The sequence below is a fragment of the Notamacropus eugenii genome, chromosome 5 (assembly GCF_028372415.1).
Source record: "Notamacropus eugenii isolate mMacEug1 chromosome 5, mMacEug1.pri_v2, whole genome shotgun sequence".
NCBI lineage: Eukaryota > Metazoa > Chordata > Mammalia > Diprotodontia > Macropodidae > Notamacropus > Notamacropus eugenii.
This window is the reverse complement of record NC_092876.1, coordinates 414693939-414709100: the sequence shown is the minus strand read 5'-3', so window position 1 is coordinate 414709100 and position 15162 is coordinate 414693939. Positions and strand designations below refer to the sequence as shown.

The following is a 15162-nucleotide window of genomic DNA, read 5'->3' as shown; positions in this document are numbered from 1 at the left end:
TTAGAAACCCAATAAATTGACAATCCCACAATGCTCACAAAAAAGAAGGTAATAAAAATGAAAGATAAATTGGAAACCAAAAAGACTATAAAAGTGATAAAATAAAAAAATAATTCTTTGAAAAGCCTAAGTAAGAACAAATGCAGTGAGCACCACTTCTGTCCCCAACTCCTCCAAATATCTAGAAAATGTACGAGACCAAATTCTGATTGGAAAATCTAAGGGAAAAATCGCAGTGAATTACTTTTCTAGCCAACTTTGCATAAGACAGAGAAGTCTGTAAACACTGAAGAAGGGATACTCTTCTTGTGTTCCAGCACGGAGAGAGGCCATGCACCAGGGCAACAAGATTCAGCCCAGAGGGGCCTAACTTGTGGAAGGTGTAGGGACAGATGCCATTTTGCAGCTTTTTTACGCACTTCCTTCTGGTCCTGGGACACAGGTCCAGGGCAGACTGAGGAGGGAATGTGTACCTAGGAGTGGCTGGTATTCAGGGTGAGTAGCTGTCATAGGCCCTATGTTGCATACCAAAAAAAGAGCAAGTTCAGAAGCAGTACTTACATGCTGCTAACAACAGAAATAAACCAAGGTCTCAGTTTCAGTCTCCAGATCAGGTTAAAGTTTTCAAAGGAATAACCAGGCCATGTGCACCAAATCAGTTCTGACACACTGCATCAGTGGATTTTGAGCTTGTTGATGATAGTGGCCAAACCCTGCTGTAGTCTACTGGCACTCCAGATGGGGCAAGTGTACAGTCATGTTGTTCAGACCCAAATCTGGCTTAGGAATTTGAAGAGCTCAGATGAGGAGGGTAGAGATCAGACTTTGCTCCAGATCAGACCACAATCCAAACATGGAAAGCTTGCAGATTCCCAACCTGAGCTGGCCATGAGCTCCTGGAACACTCAATAACATAAGAAAGCAGCATCAGGGTAAGCCCAAACATTTCCTCCAGAAATGTACAGAGCCTAACCCTCACATGAAGCCTGGAATCAAGAAGTAGGCTAGCAGATTAAGCAAACAAAAAAGAATCACTCTAGTGAAAACTATTATGGTGAAAAGGATGCTCATGACCCAAATTTTGAAGATGAAAATGACTCCAAAACATCCACAAGCAGAATCTCAAATAAAAACAAAGCACGAGCACAAACTCACTTGGCTTATATATTAAGGCTATATCTATGCATAGAAGGATCTCTTCTTTTGATCTTTATGCAAATAGTTTGTGTGATATTTGAACTAATTGTTCTTGGAACGTTTGATAGAATTTACTTGTGAACTTGATCCTGGAGTTTTTTCTTTAGATTGTTCACGTAAGGCTTATTTAATTTCTACCTCTGAAAATGGGCTAAGTTCTTTATTTTTTGTTCTGTTAATTTATACATTTTATATTTTTATAAATACTCATTTATTTCATTTAAATTATTGATTTTGCTGGCCAAAATAGTTTCTCATAATATCTTTTATCTCTTCACTTTTTGTGAATTCTCCTTTTTTTTCTTTCCATTTTTTGACACTGGTAATTTAGTTTTCCTTTTTATTCTTTTTAATCAACTTTAGTGGCTTATCTATTTTATTGGCTTTTGGAAAAATGCTAAAGTTTATTCAATTTTTTGTTTTCGGTATTGTCAAATTCTTCTTTAATTTCAGGATTTTTGTTTTAGTGTTTAATTGGGACTTATAATTTGCTGGTCTTCTGATATTTTTAGTAGCATTTTCCATTTTTATCTGTTTTTTCTCATTTGTTAATTAAACAGTTTAGAGACACAAATTTTCTCATAAGGACTACTTTGGCTTCATTCTAAAAATTTATGTTGTTGTCTCTTGTCATCTTTAATTAAAATATTTATCATTTTCATATTTGGTTCTTTACCCTAACAATTCTTTAAAATTAAGAAACTGATTTTTAAAACTTTTGTCACTGACCTTTTTGTATCATAATTTTATTATATTGTGATGAGTAAAGGATGTATATTATATTTCTTCGTGTGTTTGTGAGGTTTTTATGTTCCAACATATGATTGTTTTTCATAAAGATGGCATGCACAGCTGGGAAATATGCACCCAAATTTCTATTTCCATTCAACAATCACCTGAGGCCTATCATATCTTATTCTTCTAAAATTCTATTCAGGTCCTTAAATTCTTTTTTGCTTATTCTTCAATGAGAATCATCTAGGGCTGATAGGAGGTAAATTGAAGTCACTCATTATTATAATCATATTGCCTGTTTCTCCTTATAATTTAATTTTTCTTTTAAGTACTAGAAGGTATGCCATTGAATTCCTATAGGTTGAATGCTATAATCAATTCATTGTCTAGTTAACCTTTCAGAAAATGTATTTCCACTCTTTCTTTTTAAAATGAAGATGTTTCCTGTTGCCTCATCTGAAGTCATAATTGCTATCCCTGTTTCTTGTATTCAGTTGAAATATAATAGATTTTGGTTCAACTCCTTATTTTAATTCTGCATGAGATTTTGTTTTCTATGTGTTTCTTTTAAATCATATGTTGTTAGATTTTGCTTTCTAATTAATTCTGCTAAGCTCTTCCATTTTATGGGTGAGTTTATCTCATTCACATTCACAGTTATGATAGAAAACTTTTCAAATTTCTCTTTATTCTGCTTTATACTTTTTCTTTAATAAACTCTTCTCTCATTTCAAGTTAGCCTTTTTTCCTTTTAATCTTTTCTTTAATATCCACTTTCCAAACTTTAGATATGACTAATGCCTCTGAATCTACTTTTCCTCTTTTATTCCCCTTAACTCTGGATTCATAAGAAGAATGCAAGATTTGTTTAATGTTAGGAAAATTATAAACTTGTAGTAATTGCAGTAGTGGGATTATGGTAGATAGTACTGGTAGTAATAACAGCATCAGCAGTATCTGTGCTTTAAGGTTTGCATAGTGTTTTATGATATTATATCATTTGATCTTCACAACAACCCTGTGAAGAAGGTGCTATTATTATCCTCATTTTATAGTTGAGGAAATAGAGGCAAACAGAAGTTGTCACTTATCCAGGGTCACACAGTAAGCATCTGAGGCTTGATTTGAATTCAGGTATTCCTAATGTCCACACTATCCACTGTGCCATGTATTAATAGCAATATTAACCAAAAATTATTATATCAATAGATACCCAAAAAAGCTTTTGCTAAAATACAAGTTGTTTTTTTTAAAAAAATACACTAGAAAAATATGAATAGGTAGCTTTTTTCTTCAAATGATATGTAATATATGTCTAAAATCAAGAGCTACCATCATTTGTGATGGAGATAAACTCAAATATTTTGCAATAAATTCAGATTTGTAACAAGAATGCCCATTTCTGACATTTCTATTTGATATAATTCTACACATTGTGGCTATAAAAATAAGACAAGGAAAAGTATGTGAGGGAGTAACAACCATAGGTAAAGGAGATACAAATTTATCATTTTTTGCAGATTATATAATAGAATACTTAACCCTTAAAAGATAACTAATAATTAATATTAGTAGTATTTCTTTACCATATCAATAAAATTCAGCAGAAAGAGATAGAAAGAGAAACGTCATTTAAAATTACTACAGAATTTATAAAATACCTGGGAGTCTAACAAGTTATACACCAGAAGTATATAAATATATCTACAAACAACTGATTGCAGAAATAAAAGATCTAAATAATTTTAAAATATTAACTACTTATGGGTAGGATAAGCCAATATGATAAAATGGTAATTCTATATAAATTTTACTTATTCAATGTAAATGTAAAAAGTAAACTATCAATGGATTACTTTTCAGAATTGGAAAAAAAGTAAAATGTATGTGGAGGAGGAGAAAAGGTCAAGAATCTCAAAAGAAGAATGAAAAGAATCAGAATGGAGGGGGGCTAGCATTGCTAGATTTCAAACTATACTACAAAGTAGTAACCACTAAAACAATTAGGTAATGGTTAAAAAATAGAGAAATTGCTTTCTGGAACAGATTAGGTATGCAACATACAGAAGCAAATATATGTAATATTCTCGTATTTGATAAACACAAACATTCAACTATTGTGATAAGGACTCACTATTTGACAAAAACTGTTAGGAAAATTAGACAATAGTATAGAAGAAATTAAGTTTAGATCAACACCTCACACTTTATACAAAGATAATGTCCAAATGGATATATAATTTATATATAAAACAGCACATCAGGGACAGAAATATGAGAAAAATTTATATATCAGATCCATGAAAAGGAGAAAAGTTATGACCAAATAAGAAATAGTGGAGATTACAAAAGATAAAATAAAAAATTTGCTACATAAAAATAAAGTTTTTGTATGACTATAGTAAAACTAAGATTAAAAGGGAAACAGCTGGGAAAACATTTAGCAGCAAGTTTCTCTGATAAAGATCTCACTCTGAAGATGCAAGTAACTTTCACATTTATAAGAAAAAGAATCATTTCTCAATTGATAAATAGTCTAAGGATGAGTAGATACGAAAAGGGAAGAAATTCAGGTTATTTATAGCGAAAAAAATCTGCTTCAAATCACTGCTCACTAGAGAAATGCAAAATAATGCAAATTCAAGATTTCACTTCATATCCATCAAAGTGGCAAAGGAGACAAAAGGAAAATAGGTACATTAATATACTATTGGTGGACCTATGAATGGGTACCACCATTCTGGAAAATAACTTGGAATTATACACAAAAGTTTACTAAACCATAAACAAGCCAGCTGTATCACAGCTAAGCCTATCTCCAAAAGAGATCAAAGAGAAAGGAAAATGTCCTTCATGTACATGAATGTTTATAACAGTTCTTCTTGTGCTAGAAAAATAACTGGAAACTAAGAAGATGCCCATCCGTTGATGAGTGGCTAAATAAAATGTGGTATATTAATGTAATAGCACTCTTGTGCTATAAGAAATCAAGAAATAAATGATTTCAATAAAACATGGAAACACTTTGACAAACTGATGCTGAGTTAAGTAAGCTGAACCAGAAGAACAATTTATACTACAATGCAAATATAATAACAACGATCAGTTTAAAGCACTTTTATAAACTGATGGAGAATGAATTGGATTGAACCAGAATGCAACACTGTAAAAACAAACAACTTTGCAAGCTGCAAAAACTCTGATCAATGTATTGACCATTTATGATTCCAGAAGACTGATGATGAAATATGTAATCCATGACAGAGAGATGATTGGTAGATGGATTTAGGGTTCAGAATGAGACCTATTTTTTATATACAACCAGTGTTTTGAATTTGTTTTATTTCATTATGCATATTGGCTATAAGACATTGCTTTTTCTTTTCTTTTTTCTTTTTATCAATAGGATTTGTGGGGTGTGAGAGAAAATATGTTTCTGTTAATTAAAAAGAGTAGAGTTGGGGGTGTCCCTGATAGGAAATGTTGAATGCACTTTCAGATAAGGTCACTATTATTTACTTAACTGTCTTATGTTGCTAACTATCTTGCAAGTGGGAGTAATTTGTATATGTAATATAATACAACATATCACTAAAACTTCATTTATGCAAACGTATATACACACATACATATAAAATTCAAACCACCAGCCCTGCAAATGGGCAGGTGAGACTAAACCAAGGAGTGTGCTAGAAGACATTTTGTGACCACCAACAGCTGCAATAGCCCCAGGAGCCAAACCAAACTCCCCATTTAAGTGAATTTGTCTCTCTCTGAAAGGGAGATTTAGACTGTGGGAATATTTGTTAAAGTTATACTCTGGCTCAAGATTCTTAGTTATATTGGTGGCAATACAGAAAACCTCTCAAAAAACCCTCATAAATTAGTTTACTGGAGCAGCAGGAGCAGGAAGAGCAGCAGGGAGAGAGGAAGATGAGGAAGAAGAAGGAGAGGAGAGAAAGGAGATCAGAAGAGGAAAGAAGGAAGAGGAAAGAAGGAAGAGGAGGAAGGATGGGAAAGGACAAGTGAGAAGTCCTTGAGACTTTCTTGAAGGTGCACTGGGGGCATTTCCAAGGAGGTTCTTCTTTTCGATCTATATGAGCTGCCTCCACTTTGGGGACTGCCGCGATCAGATTTGCTTTTATCATTAGGATGCAGAGATCTAATTAGATTTCCATCCTATACGGTGGGCGTAGAGTGTGTTTTGAGTGCAGGAATAGCACAGAGTAAAGAAAGGATGAGGCAGGGAGAAGGAATGAGAGTGTGGCAAGGGTAGCACTAATCCCATTTAATCTACTGGAAATCCTACCGTTTAACTGCTCAGAACCTCTACAAAAATTCATACACTTTGTCTATTCCCTTGCCTTTTCTGTCTTCTCTACCCTGCTTTATTCCCTTTCTCTCTCCACCTTTCCCATTTTTGCATTTGACCAAAGAACAGGTGACGGAGCCATTTCAGTGATTTAGGGCAGAAACTTTCACCACCCAAATTCCCTTACCCGCAGGTTCAGAAAGAGCTCCGATTCTTCTAAATTTGCTCCTGATGGAAAAGGTGGTGACGGCATAAAGAAAAGTGACACAGCTGCAACTGCCTGCCACTTTCTCACCTGCAATTCTATATTTATCACTCTCTTTCCTGTTATGGAGACAGATAAGCAGGACACGGTGAAGGAAACCCCCTAGAAGGATGAGGAGGGATCCAGTGGGAGTAACGACCAGCTTCTGAGCGCTGGGAAGGGGCAACATTTGGGGATACATTAAGAAGAGAAAAAGATGGAGAACGTCACACTTCTTGTCCGCTCCAGGCTCAGAAGCAGGTTTGTCTGCTGGGGACTCTTCTGTTTCGTTTGCTCGCTAGACGTATGCATCCCCAGGACTTCCCAGCAAGTAATCAGGTTTGGTAAGTGGAGGCGGAGAAGAAAGCGCCCCTGGACGCCTTGGCATATGAGGTCTCAGAATGGGATGTGGGAAGGTGTGTGGAACAGAGAGTTCGCACGACTAAGTGTGTGTAACGTGGAGGAAAAAGTCTTAGAACTCCTGATAAAAGAGTTATCCATGTAGCAACCTTCCTTCACAGAGAAATTTAATTGTTGCAGGGGAGGTATGCAGGGAAGGGATTTTTTTGTCTGGGCGATGGGTGACCTGGCACACACAATTCTGGGTTTTTCTTTCTCCCAAGATGCATGTGCCCCCAGGGTCAGAGAAGTTAAAGTGGCAGACCATGGAGAAGCTTTGCCTGTAGCAACAGCCGCTGATTAAAATGCCAATGCTTACTCACCTTCCAGAGCTCTCTGCCTTGGGAATATCCAGGCTTTTGCTTGCCCAGTCAGAGTGATACCATTAGAGATCTTGAAATGAGGTACAACCCTGACTGCCTAGTTTTGATTTCCAGGTTGGGTTCTGTAATGTGGAAAATGAGTTTACTGGGGATATCAAATTGCGTATGAACCTTTACTATGTCCTTTTTACCCTTGGCAGTAGACTTAGAGAACTGACTGAAATTAAGAAATATCAATTGCTAAGAGTTTCCCATTTGTTCCCCCAAATCTGTGTGTACAAATCCCTGGAATTTTTACTGGATACCACTATTACGGGTTTGAATGAAAGGGGAGGGTGCAGAAAATACTGTGAACTGAATCAGCGGGCTAAAGAATCAAGAAGGAATAATGACAGGGGCTGGAGGAGATTTCCTCAACATGCTAGCATGTGGACTCAAGCATCTCAGTTGCATAACACAAAAGGCAAAATTTAGGCAGTCACAGAATTTACTGGTTTTCATAAGTAAATAAGGGACTTATTTTCCCTTATTGACTTCCCTTCTTAACCAATCTTAGCAACTGCTCCCCTTAATCAGCAGCAGCAGCTTCTCTTTCCCTAAGAAGCAAGGTTGTACTGTTCTCACTCCACCAAATAAACATTTTTTTGTTTGCCTGTTAGGCATGTATGTAGTACTAACATCAAAATCTGGCATATGAAAAGTCCCAGCTAAAAAGAGAAACTGGTACTTTCATCTTGTCCTTTCATAAACCAGCAAAGTATCAGCAAAAGATTTCATCTATGAGATAAAATTAATGTTCTGCTGGCCTCTTCACACTTCGGCTTTTTGCCCTTTCCAGAAATTGACTAACTATCAAAGGAAACTCTACTTAGGTAGTTACTCCATAGAATAGAAATTCTTATGCAGATATAATAGCACAGGTAACAAACTGAAGGAAGATTTAAACTACAGAATGGAAATTTTTATGATTCTCACTCTAATCCTGACCCTCAGTACCTGGAATGATTCAGCAGCTAGTTATGCTTCATAGACTTTTTCCATTTCCAGAAAATAAATGTTTATCACAGTTAACATTTCGTTTTCCTTTAATACTTAGTTTGAGCTATACTATGCCAACTTTAGTAGGATTACAAGATTAAAAGGAGGAAAAAGTATATGTTATAGACGAGTTTTGCACTGACATTTTAAAGAGTCAGCTAATGACTCTTAAGAAGTCACCTGCAATATCAGTCATTAAAATGTCCCACATCTGGATTCATTTAAAAGTAGAAAATACAAAGGTACCCTGTTTCATGCTTAGTTCTAGTATCATATCATTTAAAAACACAATTACATTAAAATTTTTAGAGTACAATAAAAGATAAACTTTAATGGAAAGAATAGTTTACATAATGCAGACTCTCAGATGTTAATTCATTACATGTATACAATTTCAGTGCTCCAGATACTTGAAGCAAGTATCTCATGGTAGAAAGGTACCATCATCTAGCATTCATCTTTTCCTTCTCCTGTCTTATACAAAATTTTATTTAGCATCATATATAAATAGACTCAGAAAAATCATCAAGAGTGTTTTAAGTAGACAGAGGACTTAGGCAAGTCCCAAGCAATGGAAAATTTTTACTTAGAAGTACCTTTCAATATGAAGAAAACCAAAATGGTTCACTGACTTTAAAAGTCATTGATATTGCTTTGACATAAATGAAAGATTAAAAAAGGTGTATTCTTTCTCCCATAATTGCTCCTTTGATATCCACCCAATACAACCACATAAGGCAGAGGACAGTATTTTTGCCTGTTGGGGATGTTTTTTAAAAAAATTCTATATATTTTTTCAATCAGAAAAAAATCACCTTTTCTTCTTCCCTTCTACCTTAAGAATGAAGAAAAACCAAAACTCTTTCCCCATCCCTTTCCATTCTTTTTTCTAAGATTATCAAGATATAATAGAACCACTCCCAGCCTTCTGATTTCCTATATGATATCTGATGATGATAGTGTTCAGAGGACATATATTTATATATGTATTCCCATATGAGAATGGAAGCAATTTATCATTGTTTACTCTTTTGTCATTGTTTTTCTAAATTTAAATTTATATTTAAATTTATGGAATAAAACAAGCATTTCCATAGCATGGTACAGTAATAAAGATGATTGCATATGAAATGCAAATTCACAAAGTACAACTTGTTATTCCTTTTAAATATACAACAAAGTTATCTAAATTTCCTCCCTCTTTATTCTACCTTCCTCCCACAGAAATGGCTACCATTAAACACAAATAGGTATATATGTAAAATTATCCTATAACACTTTATATCATTATTTATATACATATATTTTTAATTATTATGTTTATCTTTTTATGTTTCTCAAAATTTCTATGTAGCTCTAGTCTTTTAGTTAGGAATGCTTGGAAATCCTCCACTTCCTTAAAAATCCATGTAGTATGATAACATTATTTTGCTGGATAAGTTATTCTTTGCTTAAACCTATATCCTTTGCTTTTTGGAATATCATATTCCAAGCTCTCTGCTCTACTATGAAAATATGATTATGACTGTGGTTCCTGAATATTTGAATTTTTTTCTTTCTTGCTGCTTACAATATTTTTCTTTGACTTGGAAGCTCAGGATTTTGGCTCTGATGTTCGTAGGAGTTTTCTTTTGGGAGTCTTGTTCAGGACATGGTCAGTGGATTCCTTCAACTCCTATTTTTCCTTCTGCTTCTAAGAAATCTCAGAAGTTTTCTTTTTAAAAAATCATTTACTTAGCATTTCATTTTTACCCAATTACATGTAAAAACAATTTTAACGTTTGCTTTTAAAATTTTGAGTTCCAAATTCTTTCTCCTCCTCCCTCCTTGAGGAGGCAAACAATTTGATATAGATTATACATGTGTAGTCATGCAAAGCACATTTCCATATTAGTCATATTGTAAAAGAAAAAATAGACCAGAAAAAAAAACAAGAAAAATAAAGTAAAAAATATGCTTCAATCTGTATTCAAACACCATCAGTTATTTCTCTGGGGTTAGATAGCATCGTTCATAAGTCCTTCAGATTTGTCTTGAATCCTTATATTTCTGAGAATAGTTAAGTCATTCACAGCTAATCATCTTACAATATTGGTGTTACTATGTACAATGTTCTCCTGGTTCTACTCATTTCATTTTGTAACAGTTCATGTAAGTCTTTCCAGGTTTTTCTGAGAGCATCTAGCTCATTATTTTTTATAGCACAATAGTATTCCATCACAATTATATACTAAAACTCATTCAGCCATTGCCCAAGTGGTGGGTATTCCCTCAGTTTCCAATTCTTTGCCACCAGGAAAGAACTGCTATAAATATTTTGGTACATGTAAGTCCTTTTCCTTTTTGCTTTTTGTCTCTTTTGGGATACAGACTGAGTAGTGATATCCCTAAGTCAAACGATATGCATAGTTTTATAGCCAGTCAGGCATAGTTTCAAATTTCTCTACGGAATAGTTGAATCAGTTCACCTTCTCCACCAACAATGCATCAGTGTCTCAATTTTCCCACATCCCTTCAAACATTTGTCATTTTCCTTTTCTGTCCTATTAGCCAATCTAATAGGTGTGAATTGTCTTAATTTGCATTTCTACAGTCAATAGTGATTTAGAGCATTTTTTCACATGGGTATAGATAGCTTTGATGACTTCATCTGAAAACTTACCATTCATATCTTTTGTTCCTTCATCAAATGGGGAATGAATTTTATCTTTAAAATTTTGATTTAGTTCTCTATATATTGGAGAACTGAGACCTTTATCATATTTGAGATAGTTAACTCCATTTCCCTTCATTGTATTCCTCATTTATTCTATTCTCTATCTCCTTTCACCCTGTCCCTCCTCAAAAGTGTTTTGCTTCTGACTATTCCCTCCCCCAGTCTGCCCTCCCTTCTATCACCATTACTCCCCTTCTCTTGTCTCCTTCCCCTCCTGCTTTCCTGTAGGGTAAGATAGATTTCTATATCCAACTGAGTGTGTATATTATTCCCTCTTTGATCCAATTCCAATGAGTAAGGTTCATGCACCACCCTCCACCTCACTCACCTTCCCCTCCACTTTAAAAACTTTTTCTTGCCTCTTTTATGTGAAATAATTTATCCCATTCTACTTTTCCCTTTCCCATTTCCCAGTGCATTCCTCTTTCTCACCTCTTAATTTTATTTTTGATAACATGCTTTCATATTCAATCACACCTGTATCCTGTCTACATATATACATTTTCTAACTATCATAATAATGAGAAAGTTCTTATGAATTACAAGTATCATCTTCTCATGTTCCCATCTTCATCAAGAATGCTTGAAAGTCCTCTATTTCATTCAATATCCATTTTTCCCCTGATGGAGGGACTGAGACTGATTTTACTGAGTAGATGATTCTTGGTTGTAATCTTAGCTCCTTTACGATTTTTGAAGTCTTTTGATGATTTAATATTCTTATTGGTTTCTGAAGTTATTTACTTCTTTTTGATACATTTTAATTTTCAGGTAGTTTGCTGCTTGTGAGAAGTTCTGTACCTATTCTGCCAAATTTTTTCCTCTAGCACTGTCATTACATTGGCAGAAACATTATTTAACTTTTATTATTAATTTATTAGATATTATTATAATATTATTATTAATACATAATATTATTATACTGTTAAACTCTTGTTTCATCTGTTCTAGGTCTTTGTGTTGAATTTGTGCCCAACCTGGGTTTTTCCCTGAGGTTTTGCTTGTAGATGTTTTGGAGTCACTTTTTTTTTTAAAGCATACTTGTTACCGTAATAGCTTTTTTACACAAGATTTTCTTGTTGTTGCTGTTTGCTCATCCTTCCAGCCTGTTTTCTGACTTCTGACTTGATGTTAGGATCAGGCTTTGTGCATATCAGAAGGAGATATTTGGGCTGGTTCAGTTGATGTTTTCTTGGGGTATTGTCTTGTGTTATTCCAGTACATCAGAGAGGTCATGCTAAGAACTTTAAAGCTTTCAGTGCTCCCAAAATGGTCTGATTGAGGCCAAAGTCTGATATCTGTCCCCCCTTTCGTGGTCTGAGCTCCACCTATTTCTAACCTGGGTTTGGGTCTGAGCAGTTGCTGAACTCAGCCTCTGTCATTCAGCTTGGGAAGCTATGGTGATTTGGAGTGACAGAACTGTTGGCTCCTCTTTGGTTTTTCTGCCTTGATGATTTTTCTCCCTTAGACTAGGTCAGAGGCTTGAATTGTTACCCTGCTCTGATCTCAGAATCTGAGCCACATCATTACTGCTTGCTTCTGAACTTGTTCCTCTCTAAGTATATTGCCTAGAGCCTAAGACTGCTGGGGGAGGACAAGTAGGGGGAGGAAGCAAGGTGAGAGCAAAGATCTCTTTCTCAGTCTGAATGGGCAATGAAACTGCCAGTTCATATCTGTTTCCATCCTAGTAACCCAGCATCGGTCCGAGGGTCACCCAGTATGACTCTAGCACTTTTTGTTCTGCTTCACAGTTCCTAGTATCTGCAGACCTCTCTGTCTCCCTATGTAGACCTAGGCTGAAAAAAATGACTCACTGTAACTTTTTCTTGAATTTCCTCATCAGGAATTAGTCCAGGAAATGCATTTCCTAGATCTGTTTGGAACAGTTTAGGGGAAGAGCTCCTCCTGGCACTGTTATTATGGCTAGTAGTGGTTTCAATACCTTAAATGGTCTGTGATATCACTGGAGTGTCTTTTCCCTGTGCTGATAAAATCCACTGTTCTTCAGTGCCTTCGTAGATTATTTTTCATGTTGCTATGGCCAAAAAAGAACCATTACCTGGTGGCTAGCTTTCTGGCTTCTCTTTATTGATCTTAAGTTTCCTTTGACAATCTTTTCAATGTTCTGGGGCTTGATGCCTGAAGCAAAAAATATCATCTGTAAAGAGGAACATTTGGAAGAGCTCACTTCCCTTTAACCTGTACAATGAACACTTTTCATGACAGTCCTAAACACCTTTGGGGGCAGCCGAGTGGTACAGTGGATAGAACACCAGTGTAGGAGTCAGGAGGACCTGAGTTCAAATCTCATCTCAGACACTTGACACTCACTAGCTGTGTGACCTTGGGCAAGTCACTTAACCCCAATTGCCTCATCCTGGGTCATCTCCAGTCATCCTGATGAATATCTGGTCACTGGATTCAGATGGCTCTGGAGGAGAAGTGAGGCTGGTGACCTGCACAGTCCTCCCTTACTCAAAACAAAGTCAAGTGCAAGTCATGTCAAACACCTTTGGCAAATGTATCTCCCTATTTTATGCCTTTCTTGATAGTAATAATTGGGGTTTGTTGAACAAACTCTTTATCAAACAATCTTGTATGATATTACAGTATACACAGGTGACACCTTGGAGAATACTTAGGGATAGAACTGTAAAGAGGACAACACATAGACAAAATATATTGCAAAATATTTTTGAAATATTTTGATAACTTTTGTTTTTATGTCACTTTTATTTTCCAACATATATCTACTTAATGTACCAGCAAGGGAGCAATTATTTGTAACACAGAATAAATCATTCTGTGACATTAAGTTTGATCACTTGTCACTGCTGCTTCAAAAATCACATTGTTTTAGTCACTGGGCATATTTTTTCAGCACCAGGCCTGAGGTCAGGAAGCCCTCAAACCCTTACTAGCTGTATTACCCTGGACAAGTCACTTAACCTTGTTTGTCACAGTTTCCTCATTTGCAAAATGAGCTGGAGAAGGAAATGGCAAATGACTCTAGTATCTTTGCCAAGAAATTCCCAAATGGGATCGTGAAGAGTTGGACATGACCGAAACAACTCAACAACAACGATATTGTTTTCTTGGCACTTGCCATTCCATCATGTAGGCAGTTCTATGCTTTTCTGTAATCCCAATAGTCACCACTCACATTCCTGTTCCACAATTTTTGTAGCAACTCAACAATTAATAGGCATCTACTTATTTCTGAATCAGGTAAGATAAAAGGGGCTAAATATTTTGTGGTATACAGTACTAAATGTATGACCTCTTTGGTAAAGAACATAGCTAACAGTTGTCTCTCCATAAAAGAGTACTCGTGTGTTAGTCAGTTTCTCAATATAATTTAAATTGCTTTCCAGAAGGGTTGAATGAATTCAGGGGTATATCAAGTATGATTCTGTTAATTCCAATATGTATTGTGTTAATTCCAATATTTTTTGTATAGCTTTTCCTTTCCAGATGATCTTCCTATTTTTTAACTTCCTTTAGTGCCACTTTTACCTCCACACATTGGAGACTGTGATGCTGAAAGACCAGATATACTGGTTCCACTGTTCTTGATGAAGAGAGTAGCTTGTTAGCTAAATAAATTCTTAAACTATTATTATAGGATGCTAAGCTGGATACCAAAGAAATAGGAAATATAGGTATCCTCTGAGAAATGGAGAAAACTATCTTTTATGTATAATAGGGGAATATTAGAATAAGATTATGGCAAATCATTTAGTTCAGCTCTCTAAGATGAGTAGAGTGTTTCAGTACCTTACCTTAGTACTCAAACTGAGTGTAATGATATATTCAGAATTCTTGATTTCTTATATAGTCTTCTTCCCAGGCTGCCTTTCATGCTAATCTCATCAGTTCAAGTCAACAAGCATTTATTAAGTACTTACATGTGTGCCAAGCACTATGTTGAGTTCTGGGAATACAGTGAAGCAAAAAGAAAGTATATTCTGATATTCTAATGGAGGAAGAGAGCACATAAAAAAGAGCTGTAAAGGGTGGAGGGGAAAGAAAGGAGGTATCCACTCAGGGGCATGTTGGAGGAAGAAGCCCAAAGAGTCAAGAGTGAAAGCTAGAGAATGGAAGATGAATTTGGCTTCCATAGGCCCTTCTTTTTAATGGAGAGTCCTGGAGGAACTGATCAATCAGAGGGAGGCATTTTCCCAGAGTGGATAGTTTA

The 15162-nt window shown here is 35.5% G+C and overlaps 1 protein-coding gene across 1 annotated transcript in view; it reads left to right on the top strand.

Annotated features, from left to right (window-relative positions):
• Positions 1-1784: 1784 nt before the first annotated feature.
• GRIK1 (glutamate ionotropic receptor kainate type subunit 1) overlaps positions 1785-15162 on the top strand; it is a 141598-nt gene continuing 128220 nt past the window's right edge. The window contains exon 1 of the mRNA XM_072614811.1: positions 1785-6832. Within this exon, the coding sequence (XP_072470912.1) occupies positions 6706-6832 (127 nt within the window). The 5' untranslated portion in view covers positions 1785-6705. The remainder of the gene's footprint in view (positions 6833-15162) is intronic.